The sequence below is a fragment of the Scyliorhinus torazame genome, chromosome 19 (assembly GCF_047496885.1).
Source record: "Scyliorhinus torazame isolate Kashiwa2021f chromosome 19, sScyTor2.1, whole genome shotgun sequence".
NCBI lineage: Eukaryota > Metazoa > Chordata > Chondrichthyes > Carcharhiniformes > Scyliorhinidae > Scyliorhinus > Scyliorhinus torazame.
Window position 1 is genome coordinate 70,883,034 of NC_092725.1, and position 12,714 is coordinate 70,895,747.

At 43.4% G+C, this 12,714-nt stretch overlaps 1 protein-coding gene across 3 annotated transcripts in view; it reads left to right on the top strand.

Moving 5' to 3' along the window:
* Nucleotides 1–12,714, top strand: part of scube1 (signal peptide, CUB domain, EGF-like 1) — a 406,877-nt gene that overhangs the window by 37,424 nt on the left and 356,739 nt on the right. For all 3 annotated transcript variants that reach the window (XM_072484510.1, XM_072484511.1, XM_072484512.1), the window contains exon 3: nucleotides 10,784–10,909. In XM_072484510.1, coding sequence (XP_072340611.1) covers nucleotides 10,784–10,909 — 126 coding nt within the window. The remainder of the gene's footprint in view (nucleotides 1–10,783; nucleotides 10,910–12,714) is intronic.

Consider the following 12,714-nt stretch of genomic DNA (forward strand, 5'->3'; position numbering starts at 1 on the left):
TAATTCTTCAGTGAGATTTAGGTCTGTACTGCTCATGGTAATTGTCCACTTGCATAACCTAGTTTTTGCCATGTTTCTTTCTTTGTGGTTCACTACATCCCTTGGCTTAAAACCCACATCCGCCGATGTGGTGCTACCTTTGAGGCTAGGGGGCTCAGAGGGGGGCATGCACTGGCTTGAAAGCAGGTGGTTTTCTTTCCATGTTGATTCATTGGTTTCTGTTTTCGGTGTATTGCTGATTGCTCTGTCTTCAGCTGTGTCCTTTTGTATTAGGGAGTTGTTAGTAAACTCAAAATATTCTAATCTAAGGAGATTTAACTCAACTTTGCTTTATTTCTCATTCTAATAAATCCTTTCATTCCAGGTGAATTACCAATAGATTTTCTCTAAGGCCAAAATATACTTTCTACCTTTCCAAAATGTAGAATATTTTAAATTAGTTCTCAAAAACAGTATTACTTTATGGCTTTTATATTCTGTATATTTTAGGATGCAGTTCATCATCAATTATCCTTTTTAGCTGCCTTTACTGATTTACAGGTTTTTAATATATCCAGACCTTTAAATCCTTTGGTACATCTACCCAAACTAATGTGTTGCATTTACATTATGTTCTCGAATGCTATTCTAAAGTCCATTGTCTATTACCATGTCAACTTGCATAATCTAGTTTTTGCCATGTTCCACTTTCATTTATGGTTCACTACATCCCTTATTTTAAAATCATCTGCCAACAAGATGTGCTAATCTCTGTTTTCAATTTGAGGTCGTTTCTAGGACTTCCTTCTCCTGCTCGGTATCACTCCTGGTCCTTTACTATTGTGAGGGATTGAACACCGTGACACACCTCAAGCAGGAATTCTTGCCCATCGTATTCAATCTCTTGTACCATGAATGGTGCTAGTAGTGATGCTGAAGAGGAAAAGCTTTAAAGTGGCACTGATTTTGCTGGTTTGCAGTTCACATGAAATGCGTTTGGAAAATATGTATACTCCCAGTTCACACTTTCAGATTCTTACTTCGGATTATTATAACTTTTTTTCTGTTTGGCTTTAAACATGCTGCTTAGGAAATAATATTGAATGCATTATATAATTGACTTATTTCTTCCTCTCGCTGCCTTCACTTATTGTTCACTTTACCCTTACTTCAAATAGATGAGAGTATGCACGATTCACACCCCACCCATTTGTCCCTGAAACTTGCAAATGAAACCCTACATTTGTCATAGGACCCTATTTACCATATTTAAGCACCTTCCCTCATGCTTCAAGTGGAGATGCTACTCATCCATCACAGGCCTGCTTGCAAATCTTATGACACCAGACTTTGGGGTTCAATGGGATCGTTGAGGTTCCTCCCCTGTTTATAAATGTTGGACACCTGTTTTCAGGAGAAAAAGGGATGGCTGACAATTTATAATTTGCATCCAGCATCTCTTTAGCAAGAAAAACTGTACATAAATTATATAATATTTATTTTACCCTTTTAATCATTAGCAGGTCTCCTGAGAAGGAACATACAGTTTTCATTCCATTTCCTAACAACTGAAAGGGTCTTCAGATGACTGTCAGTAGCTTTATTTTGTGCTGTTGATACTTGTCTTTGTTTTTGTCCTGAAACAAATAAATTAAAACATTGCAATATGAAAACAGCTACTGAGACATCTTAATGTTGAATAATCCACTTTTTAAGAAAGATACTTTATAATATTTGATAACAAGTGTTAATTATAAGATTGGAAAGTTTATTTGAAGGGGAAACTCATACAAGAGATTGTCATAATGGATAAAAAAACTTGTTGCATATGAAATACATGTTTTTCATTCAGTGCTTTCCACAGAGGGTGGTGGTAAAGTGTGGCCAGTAGTAAAGGCAAACTATATCATTTTTGTGGCTTGCTGTTGGAACCGTAATTTTTCTCAGCAATCATTTAGCAACTGCACAGACGTTTCTTCTGTCACCATAGCTGTTCAGATGTTTTTACTGTCCAGTTGTTTTTTGGGTATAATAGTTTAGTGGTTATGGTATCGGACTAGTGACCTAAAATTGAGAGTTTAGATCACAACATGGTAGATTGTGAAATTGAATTAAATAAATCTTACACTGTGTTGACCACTATGAAAGCTGCTGGATTGTTGGAAAACCAATTGTTTCACTAATGTTCTTCAGAGGAGGAAAATGACTGTTCCGACATGGCCCGTTTACATGCGACTGTAGTTCCATACCATTTGTTGATATATAATGCCCTTAAGCCAGCTCCTGATGGACAATAAAGACTGCCTTGTTAGCATTCCAAGAATTTTTTTTAAAATGTCAGATCACTAGGAACCTGACTGAACTACTGCACTACTTCCATAGCAATGTGAATGGGGTATTAAAGAGAGTAATGTTTCTTTGACAGAGTACTTGGAGAATAATGGATGGCTGGGAATTATATTTAATTGAGAGGTTAGTTAATGTCATAAACTGAAAAGAGTTTATTATTGTCATCTAACCTCAAAGATTACATTGTTATTTTGTATTCATTTTTTTCCTGTCTTGACATTTGGTCTGCTTTGCTATTTATCAGATGAATGTGTTCAATGATTTGTGTTTTAGTAAGATGTTGTAGTTTACATCTTTCGCCAATAACTTGATAACTATTCTCTTAATGCTCCTGAATTAAAAGTTGTGCGAGTCTCTCTCATAAACCCAGAAATTATTGTTGCTGAAATTTGTGTATGCATGTTTAACTCATTTATATGGCACAGGGCGGCACGGTGGCTGAGTGGTTAGCACTGCTGCCTCTCAGCACCAGAGACCTAGGTTCAATTCTGACCATGGGTGACTGTGTGGTGTTTGCACGTTTTCCCCATGTCTGCATGGGTTTCCTCTGGGTGCTCCGGTTTCCTCCCATTGTACAAACATGTACAGGTTAGGTGGATTGGCCATGCTAAATTGCCCCTAAATGTCCAAAGGTTAGACAGGGTTCCGGAGATAGGGCAGGGGAATGGGCTTGGGCAGGGTTATCTTTCAGAGAGTCAATGCAGACTCGATGGTCCAAATGGCCCCCATCTGCACTGTAGGGATTCTATGACTTTGCTCTTTTAGCAGAGGGTTTAATTTGTTTAAAATGAATGGATTAACATCTCTGTTTACATAACATACAGAGAAATATCATAAAAACTGAATTGAGTCTTAGTCAGCTAATATTGACAACAGTAATTTTTAGGCAGGAGCCTGGTTAGCTCAGTTGACTAGATATCTACTGTGTGATTCAGAATAACACAACCAACGTATGGCCTGCCCGCTACCTTCCCACCCTCTCCTGTCCTGTTTACTGGATAAGTGCCTCATCCTGCCCCCACCTCTATTTTACCCATTGCAAAGGGTTGCTCATCCCAGGCAGGTAGCCCAGGAGCTTTTACCGAGTGAACTGGTATTGGGTAAGAGTGGCTGGGAGAACCTCCTTTGGATATCCTCTTGTGCTGTCAGAGGCACAACTCCACCATTACCAAGTTGTACCCTCCCTTTAACGCCCCTCCCCCCCGCTCAGACTCTCAAATCTACCCCTCTCGCATCCACTCTCACTCAGGTCTGCCAGCCAACCTGAGCTCTCTTAAGGTGGAACTCGCTCTCCAGATGGGGGCAGAAGTCTTGCCCTGAGCAAATGAACACTCTGCCAAGCACAGACTGGTTGCAGGGCAGCCATCTTTTGGGTGGCATGCTCCAAGTCCTTTAGGTCGTGGAGGGGGTGGGGAATACAACGCCCTCGAAAATCCAGCATGGTTTGCTTGACAAGTTTAATACCACACAATTAGCTTATTTAGTGCCAAATGCTTAATATAGGCTTTATATGAGGATGTTTACAATGAGGTGCATAACTTTAAGACTGATTTTACGCTGAAGCCTTCACCTCTGTAACTATTGCCATGCAAATAGAGTCATAGAGTCATACAGCACAGAAAAAGCCCCTCGGCCCATCACATCTGCACCGGTCAAAAACCCACCCCCTAACTATTCTAGTCCCATTTTCCAGCACTTGGAATCACAAGTGCACACCTAAATACTTCTTAAATGTTATGACGGTTTCTGCCTCCACCACCCCTTCAGGCAGCAAGTTCCGAACTCACCTCTGGGTGAAAAAGGTTTTCCTCACATTCCCTCTAAATCTCATGCCTCTTGCCTTAAATCTATGCCCCCTGTCAGTGATCCCGTCACCAAGGGGAAACGTTTACACATTTACTCTATCTATGCCCCTCATTTTATACATCTCAATCATGTCCCCCCTCAGATCCTCTGCTCCAAGGAAAACAACCCAAGTCTATCCAATCCCTGCTTGGTGAACATCTTCCTTCGACCAAGATCATCAAAATAGATTAACCAACTTGCTGTTGTTTCTGATCATACATTAGCTGCCATGTTTGACCACTTGTCTGTGAAGTACTTTGGGACATCTTGATGACATGAAAAGTACGATATAAACCCAACTCTTTACTTTCTTTGATGTCATTGTTTAACACACAACTACTCACTATCTTAGTCTGCCTGTGTTCTCCTTGTTCCTCATATTTCTGATGGCCCAGGGCGGCACGTGGCACAGTGGTTAGCACTGGGACTACAGTGCTGACAACCCGGGTTCGAGTCCCGGCCCTGGGTCACTGTCCGTGTGGTGTTTGCACATTCTCCCCATGTCTGCATGGGTTTCACCCTCACAACCCAAAAATGTGCAGGTTAGGTGGATTGGCCATGCTAAATTGCCCCTTAATTGGAAAAAAAATAATTGGGTACTCTAAATTTATTTATTTTTTAAATTAAAAAAATATTTCTGATGGCTCTTAGTTTCACTAGGAAGAATGTAGAAGCATACCAAAAAGGAAATCAAAGTGGCAAAGAAAAAACTGGAAAAGAGCTTCCAGCTGGAATAGCAGAACAGCTGCAGATGTTAAATATGATAGTAAGGACTCCTTACAATATGTTACGTTATGATCTTAAGGGGGATGAGTAAATCTTTTGTGTGGAAAAAACAAAAGATCCCAGCTATTTTCTGAAAAAATGAAGGCACGAATGTTCTACGGTTTAAAACAAAAAAATTCCTATACAAGGGTCAAACAAAGCAAACACTAAAATACTCCCTTATGTAACCGCCTGTACTCTACAAACCAGAATTAACATAAATTAGACACAAATTAACAGGGAAATTGCAGTCAATTATGAGTAATAAATTGTACATTAAATATCAGACACAAATAAGATAGATCTTGCGAATTAACTCGTAAATCCACTCAGCATTTATTTCATCTTCAAAATTCTGTCTTACTCACTTTCGACTCCTCTTTGTCGACAATTTAACTTGATCCTCAGCTGACAGCATTGCACATCAACCTGAGTTCCACAGGGACAGTCGTCACTTCAGAAAAGCTCATGTCTGCCTGTTCCATTTTGCTTAGTGGTTTGGATGATATAGATCCATCAATGTTATCTTCAAGCAACAGAAACAGCAACTATAACTTTACACGTCCTGAGCTTCTGGTGCTAGCCTCTCATCACCTCCAGCCGATTGGTACTGCACCGCAGGGCTCCTTATCTACTGAGCGCTCTGATGGACCTGCCCCCCATCTCCGTCTCAAGCAGAAGTTTTGGTTTTGAATCTCAGTTTCCTTCGAAACTGGGAGGATCACTTCCCCTTTCTCATTTTCCCTTTAAAATGAGGGTCCGATTCAAAAAGTACAAACTTTACTCACCGACTCCATCATGCTTAACTCAAGAAAATAGCCAGGAAGATTTTACACCTTGCTATCCACTTCTTCAATTCTCACTTTCTCTCATTCTTGAACTTCTTGTTGGATGTAAACTAATTGAGGATATGCTATGGAAATTATAATGTAGACTCCGCTCAAGGATGAGCCTTCTACAGTTCATGGTGGTACACAGGGTCCATATGACATGGACCCAGAGGAGTGGGTTTTCCCCAGGAGTGGAGGATGTATGCAACAGTGGGTGGGAGGGGGCTGGCAAATCACGCTCATATGATGTGGGGGTGGGCAATTCTGGAGGATTTCTAGGAGGTTGTGTTCAAGACTGTTGGGAATAGTGGGGGCCTGGATGACAACATGCCTTTTGGTGGTGATTTTTGGGGTGTCGGACTTGCCACGGATGCTGGAGGGTAAGGGCACCGACGTTGTGGCCTCTGATTGCCTGGTGATGGATTTTACTGAGTTGGAGGTCAGCAGCACCTTTGGGGGTCTCAGCGTGGTTGGGGAATCTGCACAAATTTTTAAGGTCGAAAAAGGGGGTAAATTGACAAACTGTGTGTAACATATTTATTTTCAGGTGTTATTTGCTGTTTGTATTTGACTGTGTTTGGAATAAAATATATTTTTAAAAAACAAATACTTTGCATCTGCCTGCATGGACAAGACACAAGACAACACGAATGAGGACCTTAAACAAATCAGTATAAGTAAAGAAATAGTCCTGGCAAAGACCCGATAGGCCAAATGGCCTCCTTCTGTGCTGTGAATAAATGGGACTAAGCGGTGAAAATTCCCCTGCACCTGACAACCTGCACTCAAAAGTTTTAAGAAGCAGCTGCAGAGGTAGTGGATCCACAGTTTTTGATCTTGCAATATTCCTTAGATTCTGCAACACTGCTCAAGCATTGGAAGGTAGAAAACATAACCCCACCATTCCAGAAAGGAGGAATTATGAGCCGTTCAGCCTGATATCAGTAGTGATGTGGTAAAAGTTCTTTGCTTAGTCATGTTATGATTTTCTGAGTCAACATGAATTTACGAAAGGGAAACAAAGTTTGACAAATTTGATGGAGTTTTTTTGAGGATGTAAAATGTTGGATGGATGTAGTGTACTCAGATTTACAAAAATCATTCAAAAGATCTCACATAAGCGTTTATTATATAAAATCAGGACTCGTGGGATTGGGTATATTGTATTAGCACGGATGGAGGGTATTGTATTAGCACGGATTGAGGGTATTGTATTAGCACGGATTGAGAGTATTGTATTAGCACGGATTGAGGGTATTGTATTAGCACGGATTGAGGGTATTGTATTAGCACGGATGGAGGGTATTGTATTAGCACAGATGGAGGGTATTGTATTAGCACGGATTGAGGGTATTGTATTAGCACGGATTGAGGGTATTGTATTAGCACGGATTGAGGGTATTGTATTAGCACGGATTGAGGGTATTATATTAGCACGGATTGAGGGTATTGTATTAGCACGGATTGAGAGTATTGTATTAGCACGGATTGAGGGTATTGTATTAGCACGGATTGAGGGTATTGTATTAGCACGGATGGAGGGTATTGTACTAGCACGGATGGAGGGTATTGTATTAGCACAGATGGAGGGTATTGTATTAGCACGGATTGAGGGTATTGTATTAGTACGGATTGAGGGTATTGTATTAGCACGGATTGAGGGTATTGTATTAGCACGGATTGAGGGTATTGTATTAGCACGGATTGAGGGTATTGTATTAGCACGGATTGAGGATTGTTTAGTGGTCAGAAAATGATAGTTGGAATAAATTGGGCAGTTTTGGCTTGATGGCTCTCTCATCCTCTGTGAATCACTGGGTGCCATTTCCTCACTCAGTATTTCTTTGCCCCAATCAGAATATCTGAGCTGGTGAAGAAATGTGACACAGGGTTAGGGCTGGTTAATCCTAATGTCCATGGTCCAAAATGAGAAATTAAGATCATTGACCTCGCCCAAGAACCACGGTTGTGTGTTTTCTGGGTTTCAAGTGTCAAATTTGTGGATCATCTTTGGGTCTTCTGTGTTTTTTCAGAGTTAAGTCTGTTGAACTGGCAACATAGGGCTGCTGTTGTAGGATACTGATGTCATCTGTGAGGGTGCCTCGCTACACAGCATTGGTATAGTCGCACTGCTGGCCTGGCCTGGTACTGTATTCCCTTATTTAGTGCCCCTGTGTGGTTGTTGCTTAAGTGGCTGGACTGAGGATTGGCCTCTGCACCGTGTTTATTTGCTACTCAAAATATTGTCTTGTGCTGCTCAGAGTTCTGACTGTCTAACTATCTGGAATGCCCTTTCCTTTGCTTGCAGGTGTTCCGACTTTTTATCTAAACCTGAAGGGATGCTGGATCTTAACAATTCTTTCCTCCCATCTATCCAATTTTGTGATTGGTCTGGGCCTTGGATGAGTCCGAATTGATTAGGAAGTGTGATTCATGTTGAAAAATTCATGTGTGACTTTGAGAGCTGTTGGAACTTCAAGATGGTATTACCATTCACTCAGAGACAAAGACTTAGCCTGCGATTGCTAGTTTTGGAAGGCTCCACGAACTGATGATGGTGCTTTTCTTGGAAAGTTTTTTTTTTAAACGGCCGGCTCCTAAAATATTAAATTGATTAATTCTCTTTTTTTCAGACAAGTTTGGATGTCATGTTTTCAGTCCTCCGACTCGGATCAGGTTTTAGCAATGGACTTCTCACAAATGGCACTTCAGTCTCTAAGGTTTAGTCTGGAAATGACAGTTGGCAGACAATTCTACTCCATGTTGATATGATATTGGACAGGATTCTCCTGGCCTGCACTGGGGCTAGGCGTGGCACCCAAGAGTGATACCCTTGCCATGCAAATTTATGCATGGTGGGGAGCTCGCTGGGTTCAATCAGAATCCATTATCGGGCTGCCATTATTTATTTCTTTTATAAATTTAGAGTACCCAATTCATTTTTTCCAATTCAGGGGCAATTTAGCGTGGCCAATCCACCTAGCGTGCACATCTTTGGGTTGTGGGGGAGAAACCCACGCAAACACGGGGAGAATGTGCAAACTCCATGCGGACAGTGACCCAGAGCTGGGATCGAACCTAGGACGTCGATGCCGTGAGGCTGCAGGGCTAACCCACTGCACCACCGTGCTGCCTCGGGCTGTCATTATTAATGGGAATCCCGATAACGAGGTGCAGTGGCTGGCTCCCCTCCTCCCACTCACTCCCTCCCTGACAAGCAGGGGCATTCACCACCACCCACCCCCACATCACCTCTGGAGTTATGATTACCCCCCCTCACCCCACCCCCCGCCCCACAGCACACATGCATAAGGATGTTCCGACCCCCCCCCCCCCCGGCCTGGAAACTAAAGAGTATTCCAGGCAGAAACAATGCAAAATCACTGCCTTTTCATTTATCGATCCTTTTCACCTGTTGCCTCAGACAGAAGTGTTGCAAGCAGCTGTTACAGGTGTCCTACGCATCATACAAAGACAAAACACACCACAAGGCTTTAAACCCCCTCAGATCCTTTGATCTGTGATGCTTCTATTCACTTTCAAATATAAATAGTTTTTAGTAGGCTGTCACTGACAGGGTAATAGCTTCAAGACAGCCAGGTATCTGGATTGTTTATTTTCATTTCCCTTCACACTTGAAGGCATCTCAAGCACCATCCTGCTGTGAAGCTAACCACAATTTTAGAAACATCTAGAAGATAAGTTCTATCACTCCTCTTTTTCTCAGCAGGCGCACCACTTATTTTGATGTACGGAGGACCTGTCAACCATAGCCAGATCCTTATAAACATTGTGGTTAACAGCAGGAGATGCAGTCAAGCATGAAGGGAAATGGAAATGAGCAATCCGGACACCTGGCTCCCTGGAAGCTATCTCCCTGTCAATCTCAGCCTACTAAAAGCCATTTCTGTGTGAAAGCGAATAGAAGCCACCCATACAGATCAAGGGATCCAAGGGTTTTTTAAAGCCTTGTGATGTGGTTTTGGCTTTCTTTGAAGTAGCAGCTGCTGCTTTCAATATTTCTGTCTGAGGCAGTGGGTGTAAGGGGCTGACAAGTGAAAAACGTGATTTTTCACTATTCCTGCCTGGACTGCTCTTCAGCTTCCAGGCAAGGGTGGCTGATTGGGGGGGGGGGAGAGGGGGGAGTCTCAGATATAAGGGTGTCTCTGATGGATGTGTGTTATGAGGGTGGGTTGGCAGGATTTGCTTTGAGGGCGGAGAGGGACTTTGGGGGCACATTAAATACTTACCCCCTTGCCCACTGTGGGGTCCACTGTGTCAGGGCAACACTTGAATATAATTGCACCAATCCATGCCCACATGAATTCTGGCGGAGAGGCCTGGAGCATCATGGGGCCATGGAGAATTGGGCTTCCAGCTCATTAATCTGATTCAAATGACCTATTTGGATCCTACTGCCGGCGCGGTTATGTACTTCGCTGATGCCAATGACGGGGGACTGCCAGAAACAGGCAGCAGAGAATCCACTTTATCATGTATTGTTTGCATGAAGAACAGTGCATACTCAAAATAATTGAGTTAATACTGCCATTGCTAATCTGTAAATGTTCAGCTAATATTGTGAGCAGAAACTTTAATTTTATGTTACACAAGACAAGTTCAACCAAACAAATTTTAATCTTATTTTCGGACATCTACATTCAGAATCTTTTCTGCTTTGCTTTTAAATTAGTGACACTTTCCCTTTTTTTTAATGACGTGGTCTGTGACAATCTTTCCCACAGAGCTGTGGTGACAGACCATTTTTGTGACTGTTCTCTCATGTTGAACTTTTACCCTTTTCTCATTCTTATTTTCCACAGCCGTGCACTTGCTTGCGATGTTTGCTGTAAGTTGTTTGTATTCTTTAATTGGAAACCTAGCTTCACTGGAACTAACAAATACCTTCACTATGGTGCCTGTCTTCATCACCATCAACAACCTTACTTTTATGTGTGATGCCTTCCAGAGTGTCCTATGCCTCACTGAAGTATGTCTTGCTAACTGTCTTTCAGACATTGATGAATGTGACAATGACTACAATGGCGGCTGCGTTCATGAGTGTATCAACATTCCAGGCAACTACAGATGTACTTGTTACGATGGCTTTATGTTGGCGCATGACGGCCATAACTGCCTGGGTGAGTGATATATTTTATTGTTCTTTGTAGTTTGTTTGTGACTTATGTTCAGTGTTCGCTGCTTAAGATGAAAAGAGAATACAATTTTCATTTTAGCATTGTTCAATGGAGCAAATATTCTGAGAATTTAAGGGTTTGTATTAAAAATGATCTTGCAGCTGTAACTGCATTTCTCCATTGTGCTTTCGAGTGTGAGGATCCTTAATTGGCAATGACTGCTGTTGCAAATAAGGAAACCAGGGTTTGCACTGCCCATTCCAACATGGTATTCTATTTATAAAGTGCCCATTGTTGTGCTGTGGCTTAGAATACATCCTGAATGCAGTACTTAATGTGAAGAATGGAGTAAATGTTCCCTCAACTCCCAGCAAGGAATCGCATTCAAAGAGAGCATAGGTTGAAGAACCAAACCTAAAATGTTGTCGCCTTAATTTCTGACCCATACTGCCTTTGAGTGAAACTTACTGCCGAGCCTGCAGGATAACATGCCAAAATACAAATATGAGGAATGATTTGAAAAATTTGGCTTGTTTTGTTAGAGCAGAGGAGATTAAGGGGTGATCTGACAAGAGTTTACAAGTTTGGAAAGATGAGACAATATGTGAAAGCCGATTCCAATAATTTCAGTGGAGGTTTCGTTATATCCGACTGTATCTTGGCAGAAAGGCGGAGAAATTGCATAAATCACTTGTTTTCTTTTCTTACTCTGTGGTTTCCACTGATTATTTTGCTGAAGTTGCAGTTAGATATCAGAAGAACGAGGGGCGGGATTCTCCGATCCCCCGCTGGGCCGGAGAATCGCCGGGGGGTGGCGTGAATCCCGCCTCGCCTCCCCGACGCTGGCTGCCGGATTCTCCGGCGCTGGTTTTTCAGCAGGGGTGGGCATCGCGCCAGTCGGGGGCCGTTGGCAGCGGCCCCCCTGGCGATTCTCCGGCCCGCGATGGGCCGAGTGGTCGCCTGTTTTTCAGCGGGTCCCACCGGCGTAAAATACACCAGGTCTGTACCAGCAGGACCTGGCTCTGTGGGCAGCCTGCGGGGGAGGGGGGATCTGTCCCGGGGGGGTGGGGGGTGGGGGGGTGCCCCACGGTGACCTGGCCCACCATCGGGGCCCACCGATCCGCGGGCGGGCCTGTGCCGTGGGGGCACTCTTTCCCTCCGCGCCGGCCGGTGTAACAGTCCAGCATGGCCGGCGTGGAGATGAACCCCCCTGCGCATGCGCTGGGATGGCACCAGCACACGCTGGTGCTCCCGCACATGCGCCAACTCTCGCCGGCCGGCAGAGGCCCTTCGGCGCCAGTTAGCGTGGAGCCATGCCCATCGGCGCCGGCTGGCGCAGCGCCAACCCCACCGGTGCCGGGCCAGCCCCTGAAGGTGCACAGGATTCCTCACCTTCCGGGCAGCCCGACGCCGGAGTGGTCCACGCCACTCCTCAGCGCCGGTATAGCCCGCCGCACCGGGTAGGGGAGAATCCCGCCCGAGGTGTCTAGAACAAGATGACGTAGGTATAACATTAACTACGATTTAGGACAGCGAGTTGGAGGGACTGTTTTACATGGAGGGTTGTGAGACTGCTTCAGTTCCTAACTTGAACCCATTCAACAAAGATCAAGTCATTACTTAACATGAGTCAGATCAATGGCTGAAAGGTGAAAGAATAAGGGGCGAAGGGAACAAGGCAGGTACTGGGATTAGGATTATTGCTCATGCAGAGAGTAAATACCAATTTTGGACGTTATTTCAGGACTATGATTTCAATGCATAGTCCTATGTCCATCTAGTTTACCTACTACTTTGCTAGTATTTGC